Source organism: Panthera onca, chromosome B3 (assembly GCF_046562875.1).
Source record: "Panthera onca isolate mPanOnc1 chromosome B3, mPanOnc1 haplotype 2, whole genome shotgun sequence".
In the NCBI taxonomy this organism is placed as follows: domain Eukaryota; kingdom Metazoa; phylum Chordata; class Mammalia; order Carnivora; family Felidae; genus Panthera; species Panthera onca.
The window spans coordinates 111095434-111114590 of record NC_138344.1 but is presented as its reverse complement, the minus strand read 5'-3'; the positions used below and the strand labels follow the sequence as shown (position 1 = coordinate 111114590).

Below are 19157 nucleotides of genomic sequence, written 5' to 3'. Positions count from 1 at the left end.
GCCCAAACTCGTGAAACGCGAGATCATGACCTAAGCCAAAGACAGATGTTTAACTGACTGAGCCACCCAGGCGCCCCCCATAGTGAACATTTAAAAGACTATTCAAAGCCTCGAGGGGATGTAGGCTTTGAACACAGGTAAAACTCCTTCTTTTTAAAAGCTTTTTCTTAGGGTCTGACTTTATTTCCTTTTTCATCCATTATATAAGTACAAAGGGCAGGGCACTAGGTCTTTTGGTTGCAAGTCAAATGTAGTATCTATCCTGCCTCTAACCCTTTAAACAACCAACCCTGTTACAGGGCATCCTGTAACCACCTCTCTTTATCTCTCATGATAAGTGCAGCTTCACGGTATGGCCTCCTCTACTAGCCCTGACTTTTCCAAACCTGACAAGTACAGCCACTCTAATCACTTCAGGGGAAGAGGATTTAGACCAAAATTCAAAACAAAACAAATAAATTTAAAAAAAAAAACAACAAAAACCTCCACACATGCAAATAAACAAAAAACCACCAACTTCTGAGCAAGGGAAATGTCCGAAGCTATGGGGCTATTTTGCCAGCAGAATGTTAACTAGAATTCTTCCAACAATCCCAAACAGCCTCTGATATGCTCCAACTTGATGAAAGAGATGATGGTGTGTGTGCGTATAAAAGTGTTGGATATTTATAGGTGATGTATTTTGTCTAACAATAAACACTAGTTATGCCAATGAAAAGAGAGAGGAATAAAAGATGCAATAGCTATGGGAAAGACATGAAATAGTTGAGAGAAAACAGTAACAAGAAATGGTAAAAATAATGACCTGTCTCTATCCATTCAGATACAATCAGTGACTCCCTACTTTTCCATATTGAAATCTCTATGCGCATCTTTTTCTATCTGCATCTTAATCTTTCTATTAGAGCCTCTTATGATAGCATGACAGCAATAGCCCAAATATCCCAGAAGAACTTTACTATAGAATAAAAGAGAAGAAAATCATGAACTAAAAAAAAAAAAAAGTTACTCTTATTCCCTTCCTACCTGAAACATGTAAGAAATCAAAGATAAAGTAAAATAAAAACTGATTTCATTAGCATAGAAGCTTCAGAGCCCATCTAGTAGAACCTGATATTATTCAGAATAAATCAAGATATGTCCTAATATTTAAGCAGACATCAAGTTGCATTTGAAAGCTTCATAATCATTAACAGTATTTCTTATTGTATCTTAAGATCACTGTGCTTTTAATAATGATCTAAAGTAAATATGGCCAAAGTCTATAACACAGCAACGTCTGTAACACACAACTCATATTCTTGAGTCCCTACATATACTTCGTATCTAGTCCCGTGATCTAGCCAGTAAAAACTCTTCAACTCATAAATGAAAAAACAAAAACAAAAAAAACAAAAAAACAAAAAGACTAATTGGGGTAGGAACTTCAGCAGGGGGCAGACAAAGGCATATGCCCAGAAAGCTGATGTATCAAATACAGACAAGAGCTCATATACAGCTGAAGGAACAGGAGGAGGAAGCAAAGGAAAACATAAGGCAAGAATGTTTAAGAATTGTTTCTATCACTGTCTAAACCAGGATTGGCAAATTTTTCCCATAAAGGGTCACACAGTAAATATCTTTGGCTTTGCAGGCCATATACTTTGTCACAATTATTTAACTTTGTCATTGTAGACTGAAAGCAGTCACAGACAACATTTAAACAAATGTGCATGGCTATGTTCCAATAAAACTTTATTTACAAAAACAGGTTTGGCCTGAGGTTGGTCGTTTGCTGACCTCTGGTCTAGGCTAATAAAATCTGTAAAAACAGGGTGGCAAAGGAGAGGCAACATTAGACAAAATGGGTAGAAATAGATGCTCCCTAAGGATATAGGAACCTGTATCTTACGCTGTTTTGTATTCTGATTTAATAAAACTTTTGGACCTATTTACCATTAGTGAGACACATAGATTTAGTTCTTCAATACACTTAGGATCCAATGCCCACATTACTTTCTACTTACACTAGTAGGAGTATTCTCCTAATGTCTCAGCTGCTAAAATCTTGACTCCTCTTTCTGAGGACATTTACCTCATCCATAGATATACTTGAAGGATATCTCTACTGTGTATGGAACAACAGTGAAAACTGGATATTAGCAAGTGATATTTATTTGGTATCACCTGGAAAGAAAGATGTTTGATAGGTATAATGGGGAAATAACATTTCTTCTGTTAAAAATCAGGCTTTCTACTCAAACTTCTATCTGAATTTTAATCTACTTATTAGTACATCATTCTACATTCTCCCACAATTAAGTTAAACGTTTTATAATCCAGAGAAAGAAAATCACTTCTCATGCCTACTGTTATGATTAAAGACAAAGATAACTTTTCGAACACACTTCCCATAGGATTTCCATATTATATTACCGTATCTCCTTTTTCCTTCAGATTTGTTCATTCCTCAAAAAAAGGTTACATTCTCTACTGACTTTTGCAAATTTCTATGTGTTTCCATAATTGATAATCCCTTATAATGACAAAGAAGAAATCATCTTAAAATGTGGAAACAACAAATATAGGCAAAGTAGAATCACCTTTTATGATTCTACTCATTTAGTTATTTAAAAGTTATACTTCACTTTCTTCTACTAACTAGATACATGAGAAATCTAATTGTTTAAGGTTTCTGTGGTAAGGTCTTATGTTGCTAATGATGGGCAGATGCCAAGGATATGTGGCTTTAGCAGCCAATATTAAAAGCAGCCCTGAAGCTTATATTGTTAGTCACCTTCAACAAAGCACCAGGAAAATAAAACAAACAAAATACTGGCTCCTCAAAGCACTTGTTAATGGTGAATATAAAAGCTTGGAGTTAAGACTCTGCCTCTTCCTGTTGCCATTTACTAGGCATGTTACACAAACTTCTCTAAGCCTCAATTTATTCTCCTACACTTGCCTCATAAGAGTTTTGCCTACTACCTAGAAATACAGAAAGTGTTTAAAAGTGACAGTTTACAGACATTACTCATCTTCACAACTTCCCTTAATGTAGCAGGAGAATAAGAAGAAATATCTCCTCCCTTTCACCTTCCAATTAAAGGGCTTTAATGAGACTTTCAGATATTTGGATGTTTTATCACCTTATTTTCAAAATAATTGATCCAAATCTTGAACCCAGTATAACACCAATGTAATGACTTGAATGGCTCAATTTTCCATAGAAAAAGTAGAATGAGTACTAACCTTTCTCAGATGGGTTTTTATTTTATTTTATTTTATTTATTTATTTATTTATTTATTTATTTATTTATTTATTTATTTTTAATATTTATTTTTGAGAGAAACAGAGACAGAATGCAAGTGGGTTAGGGCAAAAAGAGAGGGAGACACAGAACCCGAAGCAGGCTCCAGGCTCCAAACTGTCAGCCTAGAGCCTGACGTGGGGCTCAAATTCACGAGCTGTGAGATCATGACCTGAGCTGAAGTTGGACGCTTAACTGACTGAGCCACCCAGGCACCCCTCTCAGATGGGTTTTTAAAGCAGTATAAGCTGTGCAAGTCACACACATCACCCCCTGATAAATAGTTATCACAATTGGAATTTTTGGTTTAGGTAGGTCAAAACATGATGGCATTCTACACAGAACATCCAAGCACTCAAACACCCCAAGCACTTTTTAGAATAACCACTACAGTAAGCAATATGAGAACTATCTGTATATTTTAATTGACTGCATAGATGTAGTTGTATGCTTTTATGACTCATCACTGAATCATATCTAAGGCTTATTTGATCCTACATTCTTAGTCAATACTCTGTCCTAAGCTAAGCAACTAAAGGTGGGAGCCTAGGAAGAATGGGTAGTGAGGCTTACTGAACAGACACAAAACACTCACTGGAAAGGACTCTGTTACTGTCTATAGTAGCCAGGACTTAACACCTAGAGCATGGCCATCTTACACATAGGTTGTGGGCAGTCAGTGAACAGCAACTGATAATCGATTATAGTCTGGTCAATTTGAGAAAGTGCCGTATACTCTAGGGATTGAAGGAGAGTGCAAGTCCTAGTCAGAGGTTGGATTCTTTAACAGAAAGCTGCTGTTCCAATATCAAATAAAGCAAAATTTTCACTGGAGGCAACCTAGTCTTTCTGTGTTATCTATGTACTTGAGAACCCACTCAGTCTTAAGCAGTCAGCATCTATTATTTTTCATCTGATTTTGCAATATGTCTCTATTTCAGGCTTCTTATTATCAGTGGTTCTCAGGTAATCTCATGTCTAAGGGATGTAAGATTCCCTCCTAGTTCAGTGAGAAGGGCTTCCTTAGGGGCAGAGTGGGGCTACTGAAATGTAAGTTGGAGGGACCCTCCCCTGAACAGGTCCCTTCAAAGGCCCTGGGAGGAGGATGGCTTTTGTAATGTGTTCAGCTGGTCATATGTTTTTGCAAAAATTGCAAAATTTGACCACAATGAGTTAAGATAACTGTCTCTTCCCACCTGGAATTCCCTCCCATCTCACTTTCCCGGTGACAGTACTGGGTGGCAATGAAGTGGCCTTCAGCATTTCTGGGATCCTGTTATGGGAAAACTAAGCTGGGGATTCATTGAGTTTAGATCTACCGGGATATATTTATGTGGTTCAGGATTACTTTTGTGCCATTATTTTTGTGACATAAACATGTACAGGGCAAAGGGATGCACTGCAATATGAATGGGTCCCAGGGCACCCAGTATGGGAAGTGTCAAGTAATCAAAATTGGAGTTAGTTCTCAATAATGCCTGGTCAACACAGAAGTTCTCTTCTGTCATTAATATCCTCAAAAATGTAGTATATGCAATTCAAAATGTACCTAAACAATTACATGTATTATTCTTTTCTCCTTGTTTTTGGTAAGAATCACATAAAATAGAAGGTATATGAATTCCTTTGTCTGTATGGCACAAGTTTATAGCAGTATAAACATGAGATATGTATACATAAAGTAGCAAATTTTATGCATCACAAACTATCAATTAAAAAACAACTTTTTTAATCAACCATTTTAGAGAAATATCTAATTCAATCTCTCCTAGTCTCTTTATAGAAAATATTACAAAATCATCATAAATTCACTTTATAGAAAATCCAATAAATAATAATCGAAGAGTATAAGCTAAGAGATATGGGGAAAACAGTTTATACAGAATGTCAGACAATTAATAAGACTTTCACTTTTTCTGGGGTGCCTGGGTGGCTCAGTCGGTTAAGTGTCCGACTCTTGATCTCAGCTGAGGTCATGATCTCAGGGCCATGAGTTCAAGCCCTGTGTGACGCCTACTTCAAAAAAAAAAAAAAAAAAAAGGAATGCCAATTTTTCTGGAATTTGGTGTTATGGTACTTGTCAACTTCGAAAAATTTGTAATTTGTTGGGTATTTCTTTGTTCATTGTAAGTAACTGATCCTCACTATTCACAGATTCCATATTTGCAAATTTGCCTAGTAGCTAAAATTTACTTGTAACTTCAAAATCAATACTTGAGGAGCTTTCAGGGTCACTTGTGGACACATGCAATACAGAGAAATGTGAGCTGCCTGAAACACACAATTCTCAGCTGAGGTCAAACAAGGTGGCACTTTGCCTTCTTGTTTAAGCGGTCATGCTATGAACAAACATCCTTTTTGCAGTCTATACAATGCCATGTTTTTTGCATTTTTGTGCAGTTGTGTACAACTCCACTGTTTAAAATGGTCCCTAAGAGTAGTGGTGAAGTGCTGTCTAATGTTCCTAAGCACAGGAAAGCTGTGATATGCCTCACTGAGAAAATATGTGTGTTAGATAAGCTTCATTCAAGTGTAAGTGCTGTAAGCTAGGAATACAATGTTAATGAATCAACAATATGTATTATATAAAAATTTTTTTAAACAGAAACACATATAATCTAAGGTTATATGTTGATTGGTTGACAAAAAAGTTGTGACCAGACATTCACAGGAACGCAGGAGCAGTGGTTCACTAATTCAGTATTTATGGTGACTTTATTTTTTTTTTTAATATATGAAATTTATTGTCAAATTGGTTTCCATACAACACCCAGTGCTCATCCCAAAAGATGCCCTCTTCAATGCCCATCACCCACCCTCCCCTCCCTCCCACCCCCCCATCAACCCTCAGTTTGTTCTCAGTTTTTAAGAGTCTCTTATGCTTTGGCTCTCTCCCACTCTAACCTCATTTTTTTTTCCTTCCCCTCCCCCATAGGTTTCTGTTAAGTTTCTCAGGATCCACATAAGAGTGAAACCATATGGTATCTGTCTTTCTCTGTATGGCTTATTTCACTTAGCATAACACTCTCCAGTTCCATCCACGTTGCTACAAAGGGCCATATTTCATTCTTTCTCATTGCCACGTAGTACTCCATTGTGTATATAAATCACAATTTCTTTATCCATTCATCAGTTGATGGACATTTAGGCTTTTTCCACAATTTGGCCATTGTTGAGAGTGCTGCTATAAACATTGGGGTACAAGTGCCCCTATGCATCAGTATTCCTGTATCCCCTGGGTAAATTCCTAGCAGTGCTACTGCTGGGTCATAGGGTAGGTTTATTTTTAATTTTTTGAGGAAAAAAATTTTTCCAGAGTGGAAAATTTTTTCCACTGTTTTCCAGAGTGGCTGCACCAATTTGCATTCCCACCAACAGTGCAAGAGGGTTCCCGTTTCTCCACATCCTCTCCAGCATCTATAGTCTCCTGATTTGTTCATTGTGGCTACTGTGACTGGCATGAGGTGATATCTGAGTGTGGTTTTTATTTTTATTTCCCTGATGAGGAGCGACGTTGAGCATCTTTTCATGTGCCTGTTGGCCATCTGGATGTCTTCTTTAGAGAAGTGTCTATTCATGTTTTCTGCCCATTTCTTCACTGGATTATTTGTTTTTTGGGTGTGGAGTTTGGTAAGCTCTTTATAGATTTTGGATACTAGCCCTTTGTCCGATATGTCATTTGCAAATATCTTTTCCCATTCCGTTGGTTGCCTTTTAGTTTTGTTGATTGTTTCCTTTGCTGTGCAGAAGCTTTTTATCTTCATGAGGTCCCAATAGTTCATTTTTGCTTTTAATTCCCTTGCCTTTGGGGATGTGTCAAGTAAGAAATTGCTGCAGCTGAGGTCAGAGAGGTCTTTTCCTGCTTTCTCCTCTAGGGTTTTGATAGTTTCCTGTCTCACATTCAGGTCCTTTATTATGGTGACTTTATGGAACATAATTGATGCAGATAATCAGAACTGATTGTACATATTTCCTTAATACTTAATTTTGTATTTGTATTCCTTTTTATAAATGAGAGCACCAAAAACCGTAGAGGTTTCAAGTCCAGCCCCCAAATCTGAATCCATCTCTGGTCAGTAGCCTCCCTCTTCCTTTCATGGGAGCCTTGGGACTCCCCAATTCTTGCCTTGCTGGAATTGAGACTGGAATTCTAGAAGATGAACCTCTGGTATGGGACTTGGTAGTCAAGATCAAAATCCCCAATTACAACACTATTCCTATGTGGAAACCAGACCTGCTTTAAGATTTGGAAAACTGCTTCTATAACAACATTGTGTATATTATAACCTAGAGCAGAGTCAAACTATAGTGAAATTTGCCATTTCTTGGGGGGAAAAAGGCATATTTCCAGAAATAGAAAACCACTGAGAAAATGGAATAACACTCAAAACAAGTAGATGCTGAGCTGATATACCTAAATTAAGTAAAATTTAAGTTCAAACTTATATTCAAAAAAATTTTAAAAAGACAAAATCTTTATTAGGTGTTTCTATCCTTGAAGATAAAATGGTTTGGGGGAGTAGCATCTAGAATGTCATCAGTTGCTCATTTTTTTCTAGGTAATAGTTGTTAAGAACTCATAAAAGGCTTTTTATTTTTATTTTTTTGAAAGAGAGAGGCAGTGAGCACAAGTGGGAGAGGGGCAGAGGAAGAGAAAAAAGAAAATCTTAAGCAGGTTCCATAACCAGTGCAAAGCCTGATGGGGAGTTTGATCTCACTATGGTGAGATCATGACTTGAGCCAAAATCGGGTGCTTAACCAACTGAGCCATCCAGGTACCCCTAAAAGTCTTTCTTAAACTTATATTACACTGTATGTTAATTAAGTGGAATTTAAATAAAAACTTGGAAAAAATAAACAGAAATTAAATGCAAAAAACATAAATAAATAAAAGCCTTTCTTACTGATAATTAAGAGGATATGGATATATATGTAAGGGTGCCTGGGTGGCTAAGTCGGTTAAGTGTCCAACTCTTGGATAGCAGGGAGCTCTATGCTGACCGTGTAGAGCCTGCTTGAGATTCTCTCCCTCCCCCCCTTTCTCTCTCTCTGCTCCTCCCCCACTCGCTCGTGTGTGTGTGTGTGTGTGTGTGTGTGTGTGTGTGCGCGCGCGCGCGCACATGCGAACGCGTCCAGGTGCGCTCTCTCTCAGAATAAACATTAAAAAAAAGAAAAATGTTAACTTAAAAACAACAAACTGCTGGCAGAGTTGTGCTGACTACACTGCTGGGAATTTAAAAAGTTCCTCCATAATCATTAGGCATTTCAAAATATTTTTTAAACTCTTGCTAAGAAAACCTAGAATCCAAAATCAGACTTCAGCAAGGATTTTAATAGAAGGAACTAAATTTTTGATATACTGTATGTTATGCTAATAGTAAATTATACTATTTAATTAAGGTGAGTGACTTTTAACAGACTACTGCAAAAATGATATCCAAATTGAAAATGAATAAGTAAATGTGTTTATATGCATATGACATGATAATCTATGTAGAAAACCTGATGGAATCTACAAAAAAGCTACTAAAACTAGTGTATGAGTTTAACAAAGTTGCAGGACACAAGATCAATATACAAAAATCAGGCTTTTATATGTTGAGGTAGTTTCCTTCAACTCTTATTTTGTTCAGTGTTTTTATCATGAAAAGGTACTGAATTTTGTTGAATGCTTTTTCTGCATCAACTGAAGTGATGAGGTGGTTTTCTTCCTTTATTTTGTTGTGTAGCATATTATGGTGATCAATTTTCATGTGTTGAACCATCTTTGGATTCTAGGGACACATACACACGGCTGCCTGCCATGAGGTTGGGGTGGGGGGATGGGTAGATGCTCTGGAGCTAAGAGCCGAAATTAACCACAACTTAACAGTTAAAGCTTTCCTCCCCTGGAAGTTGTAAGCCTTCAACTGACTCCAGAGTTCCAAAACAGTTATGTCAGATAATTTCTGCCCATGCAACTAATGTCTAGGTGGGGAGACAGATTCTTGGTGCTTCCTACTCTGCCATTTCTCAGAATTCCTCCATAGATAATCTGTTTGAAATAACACATTAAAATGTGCATGGTAATCAGAGAAATTTGATCAATGAATGGTTATTTGATGATATTAAGGAACTATTCTTACTATGCTTAGGTGTGATAATAGCATGTGATTATTTTTTGAAAAAGTATCTTTTAGATACTTTGTCTTTTAGAAACTCATTCTGAAATATTTACAAATAAAATGATAAAATATCTGGGATTTGCTTCAAAATGATCCCAGAGATGGTAAGGAGTGATGCCAGTATAGAAGAAACAAAACTGACCATGAACTGATAATTATTAAAGCTGGATAATGGGTATGGATAATGGGTACAAAGGGATTCACTAGTCTCTCACTTTTATATATGTTGAAATTTTCCATAATAAAAGTGTTTTTTTTGTTTTGTTTTGTATCTTGTACCTTTTTTACTTAGATCTCTGGCCCTTAATAAAAGCTTTTTAAAAAGGAGTAATAAAAAAGCCTGTAGCAAAAATTAGTGTAATACAGACAGGTGGATTAGTAAAAAGATCCAAATAATGAGACAGAAATATAAACATCAAAACAAAACTTTGTAGGAGTTGAAAAAAAAAATCACGTGTGTGTATGTGTACTTGAAGATAATTAATTCAAAGATATTCTGAGAATGTTACTCAACTTTAAGCTTTCTGAGGGCAGACAACGTACCGTATCTGTTCATTCATCACTAAATCCTCAGCAATGTATCTAACGTCCAGTACATCCAAATACTTGTTGAATACACAAACAACTCAGTCAGACCTATGCTCTCACATGCAAGGGCTCTGTAAAATCTAAGAATTCAAAGTTTTTAATAATGCTTAGAAAACTACCTTTAATAAATTTTCTTTTTTTTCTTCTTTTTAAAAATGTTTGGGGGAGGGGGAATAAGAGCACACATGCAAGCGAGGGGCAGAGAGGGGGACAAAGGATCCTAAGCAAGCTCTATGCTGACAGTAGTGAGCCTGATTCGGGGCTTGAACTCACAAACCAGAGATCATGATCTGAGCTGAAATCCAATGCTTAACCCAACTGAGCCACCTAGGTGCCCCTCTTCCTTTCCTTCTTTGTCCTTAGTCAACTTCTAGTATAGCAAACCCCTCTTTCATTTTATGAAAGCTACCCTGGACACTGTATCTACTTACCACTTCTTGTTCTTTCCTCACTAAACCTATTTATATTTTTGTTCTTGGGAAAGATACTCCCTTTCTTAGTGTACTCTTAAGTTTTTTTCTGAGAAACTGTCTACTTTTCCCTATTTGACCTCTTAAAATAATAACTTCTTTCAAATAGGGAAGGTTCCTGGAAGTTTCTCCCTACTCCAATTGTTTTAAATATTTAATTAACAATCTTAATACAGCTAAGCTAATGACTTTTCCTAACGAGTTACAAGTACTACTTTTGCCTTTACTTTTGGTTGTCATCCCTGTTGGGCAGAAATAAATGCTGTCTGATTCACTCAGTAGAACACACTCCACAACTCTGGGAACACCTGATGATGGGTTTGATCTCATTCATGGTCAGTACACTAGCAGACAAATGGAAGTTTATAGTTATATTCTGGCCTTAAATCTATTCTGTCCTGTCAGAGAAAAATGTGTCTACATCCTGTGTTGGAGGTAGGTTTCCCCACAGTCTGAAAAACATTTCAATAGCTTCAATAATGCATTCCTAGTGTGACCTGGCCACTTTCCATTTCATAGACCATCTACAGTTTCTGGCATCCTGACAGGAAAAGAGAAATTGCTATTTCTCCAGTCAGTCTGTTATTTTTGAATGGAAAAAACAAACCTCTATCTTCCTTTAAAAAGTAAAATCGTTGTTGGGAATGCAAGCTAGTGCAGCCACTCTGGAAAACAATGTGGAGGTTCCTCAAAAAACTAAAAATAGAGCTACCCTACGACCCAGCAATTGCACTACTAGGCATTTATCCAAGGGATACAGGTGTGCTGTTTCGAAGGGACACATGCACCCCCATGTTGATAGCAGCACCATCAACAATGGCCAAAGTTTGGAAAGAGTCCAAATGTCCATCGATGGATGAACAGATAAATAAGATGTGGCACATATACACAACAGAGTATTACTCGGCAATCAAAAAGAATGAAATCTTGCCATTTGTAACTATGTGGACGGAACCAGAGGGTATTATGTTAGGTTAAATTAGTCAGAGAAAGACAAAAATAATATGACTTCACTCATATGAGGACTTTAAGAGACAAAACAGATGAACATAAGGGAAGGGGAAAAAATAATATAAAAACAGGGAGGGGGACGAAACAGAAGAGAGAGACTCATAAATATGGAGAACAAACTGAGGGTTACTGGAGGGGTTGTGGGAGGGGCGATGGGCTAAATGGGTAAGGGACACTAAGGAATCTACTCCTGAAATCATTGTTGCACTATATGCTAACTAATTTGGATGTAAATTTTAAAAAATAAAAAATAAAAAAAAAACATATAGGACTTAAAAATGTATTAAATTAAATGGAAAAAAATAATAAAGGGACTGTATGGCAAGAGAAGGGAAAGTTAGTGAACTTAAAGAGAATGAAGAAAAATAGTGCCCACTACAGTGAGGGTTCAGTTAGGGAAGCAGAACCACTGTGAGTAATAGAAAACAGGATATTTGTTTTCACAGTAAAACTAAACAAGTATGGGACACACTGGGCAAGTAAGGATCAGAATGGATAAGGTAGAGAATTAAGAAAAACAACAACAAAAAGCATCCTCTCTGAAGCACTGGCATAAGTGGACACATCAGAACTTGCCAGAGAATCTCAGAAACCCAGCCCTGGCTAACTGCCAGAATGAATCAGTGAAGGTGCATTGTGAAGTCTGTAGCAGGGTGAAGTCTGTAGAGGTGCTGTTTCTGAGTCTGGGTGGGCCTGAGGTCACTGTTGGTCAACAGGGCCAGGAAGTCAACAGAAAAAACTGTGAATATAGAGTGGGGTAAAGTATGGCCAATGTTGACTCTGCTTCTCCAAGAGTTGCTGCTTCTGTTTCTCACAATTTATAGCCACAACAACCAACTGAGATGATGGCTTTTGCTTCCTTTCTGCCTCCCAAATCTTGTACAAATCCCTCTTTTGGTCAGCTACAACTAGGAAGCACACAGAGAGGCATGCATGAGAAGTATATTTCTAGTTAAGCCAAGTTTACACAGTGAAAAAATACCATAATAAGCATGACAGAGAAAAAGATGGAAAATACAAAAAAAAATGTAGAGGACATTTAAATTGAAGACTCATAAGGAGAGAAGAGAAAGATTGGGTCAGAGGTAATATTTGAAAAGATTCTGATACCTTACAAAAATGTTCAGTGACACAAATCCATCAAACCAGGAGTTATAAGTAATTTTAAGGAAAAAAAATTAAATACATTCACAAGCTGGAACATCATAAAGAAATTGTAGCTCATCAAAAGCATGATGAAAAGCCTTATCTTTTTAATAGCACAAAGGAAAATATTGAATTGAAAGGTGACTTTTCAATGGCATCAATACATCAATAAACACCAGAAAATGGTGAAATCATATTCTGAACATGCTGAAAGGAGAAAAAAAACACAATAGAAAAACAACAACGAAACTCTCAGTATCGAATTGTGTATGTCTTAAAAATATCCCTTGGGAATGACAATGCAGTGAAATACTTTTCAGACAAATAAAAGAGTAGCTGATCTTACTTTTAATGGCAATTGGAGCCATATACATAGTTTGTTAATATCTTGTGTTATTAAATTTTTTCTTAAAAAAAACAACAAAAAAATAAAATAGTTCTCCATTTTCACATCTTTTACTTTTCTATGAAAAAAAGGAAAACTATTAACTTACCAATTTCCAGTAAATGTCCTATTCACAACATAAACCAACAATGCCTCCAAACAAACAAAAATCTTTTACTATCTCTACTTTTTATACGTTTTATTTAGACTCCATTGAAAATGGGCCCAATATTGCTTAAATTGTCAACTTTGGATCTAGGTGGAATAAAAAAACACCCTGAACCATAAGACCAATAATTTCAAGTTAAACTGGCAAATGCCTTTTGCCACAGCTATGTGCCCTCACTAGCACCTCTCACCACCACAGCTGCCAACTTCCAACTGTTCCAAACAAATTAAGAAACCAAGGTATCGTCATCTTTTTCATTGTGTTTGTTTAATATGAGCTGAGGAGAATTTAATATGAGCTGATTGGAAGCCACAAAGTAAATTCTAATAATGGTAATGAAAATAAAATCTCTAGACTTAAAAGTCTAGAAAAATGACATATTATGGCAAAATGTGGACTTATAATGAAAACATCAGCAATATGAAGTTTTTACAATGAGCCTGTGTTTTATATCAGAAACTAGAAAAATATTTAAAAAAACAGCACTTTCTCTATTTGTTATGATTTATATAGCACACTAGTAAAGACCAGGACAAAATGGTATTTAAAACAAGCCAATATTACATGTTCACTTTATGGATAAAGAACGTTTTACATAAACATACAGAAACCTAAGACGTGAAGAGAATTACTTGGTCCATTTTACTTGTTTAGGATGTCCTTGGAACCACAGTAGAGGGGACAGCCATCTTGCCAGCGCAACCCAATGAAAAGCCCCTAGTAGTGTGCCAGAATGAATTGGAGGTCAACCAATCACCGAGCGAGGCACGACCTGACGCGAAAAAGGCCCACCCGGACCTAAACCCGGAACCGCTGCAGCTTAAAAACCCCACGCCACCACACCTGGGTGCGACTTCCCTGACTCCCCACTCTCTCTCTCTCCCTGAGTCACGGAACCTCGCCAGCGACCTTAGTTCCCAAATAAAGCCTTTGACTGCTAAAATTTTTTAGCCTCTGACTCCTATCTTTACCCTGCCTTACGCCTGACCCTAACAACTTGAGCCTAATGGTATACCCAAGGTTGTCCTCAGTAAGATTATTATAGTCTTTTCGTCGCTTTTGTCTTTTTATCACATGCCATAAGGTCTTCAACTCTAAACAGAAAATAATTTTAACCAAGATAGCCATGAACTTTGTTCCACTGAAGTCTAGTTGCCGTAAGCACTTCTTTTATTTTGTAGTATCTTTTGTGAAACTGTTTCTCCCAAGTAAAACCAAGGTATAAGATAAATAAATGAAAATCTAAAATTGAGACTAAACTTGAAATACATGACTAAATCAAGCAGGATTTTCATGAGACATAATGATATTTGCTCAATTCAAAGGACTGGAGAGTTGCAAAAAGGGTTAGATTTAAAATGAAACCTATTATGGATTAAGATGACTCAATCTAGGTTGTTTTTTTTTTTTTCTTTTTTTTAACCAAGACTTGCATTACACCTTAAATAAATCAGAGTTTAGAAAAATACTTGTTGGTGATAATGAGAACTGATAATAAATTTCATCAGTATAAGTAAAAATCTAGTAAAACTGAAAATTCTTTCAACTGTCCAAACCAATCACTGAAGTAAATTATAAAATCATCTGAATGCAACAAAGTATTTAAATGCCTAAAATCTCCCAAACAGATTTAAACTATGAAAAACATTTGCTTTTATTGTTCCTTTTTCTTATTTATTTCCTAGTTACCTACAAATTATTATCATTCTTTATATAACTGCTGGCTGATAGGCCAAACAAAGAGAGCCTTCTAAAATTCCATTAAGTTATATGAACGGCTTATTTTTATGTTGAATACAGGTATCAAAGTTCAAAGTTTTTTCTTTATCCCCCTTTTCAGATTTATTTTCTAGTATAATACTCAGTTGCTAAGCCCTGTGGAAGCCTTTCAGAATCTAAGTTGGTTAAATAGCCTTTTTTACAATAATATTTCACTTAAGGCAATAATAGTTTGGGAACACCAAAACATTTGAATACCAAGAAAAGTTATAACAGGAAAAAACGTAATCATTTTAAAAAGCGTGTATAAATAGCTCACCTCATCTGATTAAACTCTCTAATCCATTAGTTGAACCAGTAACAAATCATTCTTTTCAAAGTAGCTTTTGTGCTTAGAAATACACTGGAAATAAAAATTCCAGTTAGAGAAAGCATTCCTTGCAAATGTATGTGTTTAATTTTGTTGGAATGGAAGAAAGGACGCTTATTCACCTCTATCCAAAGAAGGGAAAGAGTGAATGGCTGGCATTGTTAACCTCTAACAAATAGGATGTTGAAAATATAGTTCCTGACTTCAAAGAACTTTTAGACTAGATGGAAAAAATGATCACAGATATATTAAATAATTAAAGAAAAACCTTTTTCTAAAATATGTTTTTTCCTACTGAGATCTTCCCCATCTTCTTGAATATTAAAAACCATCTTTTGTTTTTCAATGGAAAAAAAAAGAGACCTGGCAAATAGCAATATTTGAAACTGAAGGTAAGGTCCAGCTGAAATGCTATTTTGCTATAGTCTAACAGATTAAAAAAGCCAATGTGGTTTTAAATTATTAGCATGATTTACAAGTAAAATTCTCTAACACAGAACCACAGAAATCAGCACATACAGGATTATACCTGCACTATAAGTAAAAGCACTTGGCCACTTAAAAAATCAAGAAAATAAAGCAGGTGGCAGGTACTTGTTATAGTGTGCAGACTGGACTATGACCAAATGATAGTTTAAATATAACTTTTGTTGAATACATATCTAATGAACATGTGGAAATGGAAGAAACTCAGAAACCACAGTTATTTCCATTTTAAATGAGGATGATAGTTCTGCACCACCAGCTGTTTATAGTTCACTGAATGAGGTTCTAGTTGATAGGAGATAATTACCTCTTCCCTACAGGAGGCAAGTGTTTCTCATTCTGCAGACACCTCTGATGAATGGTCATGGGAGTATGAGACTAAGACAGCATGCCAAGATCAGTTTGGTTTTTAATGATCTCTTTAAACACTTGATTTTCTATTTTTTCCTATTTAAGTGTAGGAAAATGTGTACCTTGAAATATGCAGGATTAAGTCACCGGCTATTATTTTGCTTTTACAAGACACTTTAACCTTAGAAGGAAAGCTGAATGATTATACACAGAAAGTATACCATCAATAGTTTTAGAAAAGGATGGGAACAGCTTTCAACTTGAAGCGTTGTGAAGTTACTTACTAATTCATTGTTTTCCTCAAGACTACTCTAAGTTCCCTGTCAGTTAACAATGTGCCCATTATCCCAGTCATTTCAACTCTTTCCCCCACTTGGAAAGGCCTCTTAATTTTACCTTCCCAGTCTCTCTCAAATTTATCTCTTCACTTCCAATGCAAACTGCCACATACCTCCATTTTCTAACCTGCAGATGGTCCTCATCTCCTAAATGGTCTCCTTGCTTCTAGTCTCTTCCAATACTAATCCACTTCAGCCAAAATAATACCTTCAGATTAACAGCATCACTCTCATTATGCCACTCTTATGTGTAAAAAACCTTTCAAAAGCAAGTTGTGACTCCAAAATAGAAAAAGCTGATGGCATTTTAAGCAAAATGCCAAAATTTAAAAAGTAAATCAACACTGTTCTTACAAACATGTAAGACTGGGTATGCATATTAATAAGAGCTAGAAGAGGGGCGCCTGGGTGGCTTGGTCGGTTAAGCATCCGACTTCAGCTCAGGTCATGATCTCGTGGCTCCTGAGTTCGGGCCCCGTGTCGGGCTCTGTGCTGACATCTCAGACTCTGGAGCCTGCTTCAGATTCTGTGTCTTTCTCTCTCTCTGCTGCTCTCCCACTCTCTCTTTCTCTCTCTCTCAAAAAATTAAATAAACATTAATTTTTTTTTTTTTTAAAGAAAAGAGAACACAAAAGAACCCCGAAGAGAATAAATTTAAAAGGGTCTGGGACTTGGGACTGTTTGTTGTTATAATGATGTTTATGCAACAAATAAAATCTTTCAGCAACCACTTGCTGCTTATGCATCATAAAGTGTTATTAACCTGCACCCAAGGACCTCTGCAATCTGGCTCCCAAACGTACCTTTTCAGTTTATTTTCCATCCCACCTGTTCATACTACCTAAAACCTCAGACAAACTAAAATATCTCATTTCTCATTGGGTTCCTGTCCTCCTCTTTCCCAGCTATGGACCATTACTCATACACTCCAACTAGTACACTCTTTTCCATTTCTATGTGTCTAAATCCTATCTAGTTATCCTTTTCAGCTCAATTCAAATAGTATGTTTTCCACAAAGCTATTCCTGATAACTTTTCCACAAAGCTTATTCCTGACAAGCTATTCCTGAGCATTTCATCTGTATGTGTCACATAAAATGCAGCACTTCCTACTTTGCATTGTAGTGTGTGTGTGTGTGTGTGTGCCCGCACATACACGTGCATGTGCATGTGTATATGTGTGTGTGATAAGAATTAGCTCCCTTAAGGCAGGGACTTTGTTTTCACCATCTTTGCACTGCAGACATAACATAGCATCTTTCTGAATAAATATGAAAAATGAGTAAATACTTTAAAAAAGCAAAGGGCTATGAAGACTAAAAACCAACAGCAACTCTTAGTCTTATTTATTATGATTTTCTTTCTTTTTTCACTCGTGTTTATTTCTTTACCTAATTTCCTTACCTGAAGATATGTTATTCTCCGTTGGACCAGCTCTGTCAGATCTTTGGCCTCTTTTTCCCGCCAATCACCTGCTCCATCTGTTTGACTGAGGTAGTATAGATCCGTCATTATAGACCTATTAAAACAAACAACATTTGGAGGTCTGACTTATTTGTACTTCCTCACAGGATTACACAAAGTCATAAGAAGAGAGTCAAATTCTTCAGAGATTGATGCTCACAGTGATACTGGTTCTCATCCTTGATTTTCTATTAAGACTCTTAAACTCAGCAATTAGTCCCTCACATCCAAGATTCACTCCTATAGTAAATTTTCACTGTTGAGAAAAACATACTATTTTTCTCCAGGTCAGTCAGCTGCACTTATTTCCCAACACAGAGCACTACGAAGATCAAGGGGAAATGGAAAACCATAGCAAAGAAACAGGTCGATTAAGATAAGGGAGAGAAATAAGTTGGTGCCAGGATTTGAAGACTACATTTTTGTTCTGTCATATCCTTCCTCCTCTTAAATTATCTCTTCATACATAAACACTCTGAGTGGTTGGAATAAAAGATAAGAGGAAAATTCTGACATAACCCTTTTTTTCAATGTTTATTTATTTGAGAGAGACAGAGAGAGAAAGAGAGAGACTACCTGAGCCACCCAGGTGCCCCTGACATAACTCTTAAACAACGATCCAAACTAAGGCTCAGCTAACATTTTTCTGTAAAGGGACAGATAATAAATATTTCAGGATTTGTGGGCCTCTATTGCCTTTGTAGCAGGAAAGCCACCATAGACAATATGCAAATGAATGCATGTGCCTGTTTTCCCATAAAACTTTATTCACAAAAGCAGCCTATGGGCCAAATTTGGACCTTTGGGAGGTGCTTAGGTCATGAGGGTGGAACCCTCACAAATGGGATTAGTGCTCTTATAAAACACCCCACAGAACTCCCTAGGCCCTCCTACCATGTGAGGACAGATGGAGAAGGCACTGTTCATGAATAAGAAAACAGGTCCTCACCAGACACCAAATGTGCCTGCACCTTGATTTTGGACTTCCCAGGCTCCAGAACTGTGAGAGATAAATTTTTATTGTTTATAAATTACAGCCTTTGGTATTTTTGTTATAGCAGCCTGAACAGACTAAGACATTGCTATTTATGCTATAATGACTCTGAGAGTTGTTTCAGAGATTTTACCTTGTGTATGAAGAGTACCTACTAATAATTCTACAACCAAGAGAAAGTACTCATTGGGCATGGGTGCTAGGAATACGTG

The 19157-nt window shown here is 36.6% G+C and overlaps 1 protein-coding gene and 1 long non-coding RNA gene across 17 annotated transcripts in view; one reads left to right on the top strand and one right to left on the bottom strand.

Moving 5' to 3' along the window:
* The window catches only part of LOC144616645 (uncharacterized), a 46227-nt gene extending 32259 nt beyond the window's left edge, over positions 1-13968 (top strand). The window contains exon 3 of the long non-coding RNA XR_013556068.2: positions 13878-13968. This is a non-coding gene — a long non-coding RNA (uncharacterized LOC144616645). The remainder of the gene's footprint in view (positions 1-13877) is intronic.
* The window catches only part of FUT8 (fucosyltransferase 8), a 311734-nt gene that overhangs the window by 75184 nt on the left and 217393 nt on the right, over positions 1-19157 (bottom strand). For all 16 annotated transcript variants that reach the window (XM_078448128.2, XM_078448123.2, XM_078448134.2 and 13 more), the window contains one exon: positions 17892-18006. In XM_078448128.2, the coding sequence (XP_078304254.1) occupies positions 17892-18006 (115 nt within the window). The remainder of the gene's footprint in view (positions 1-17891; positions 18007-19157) is intronic.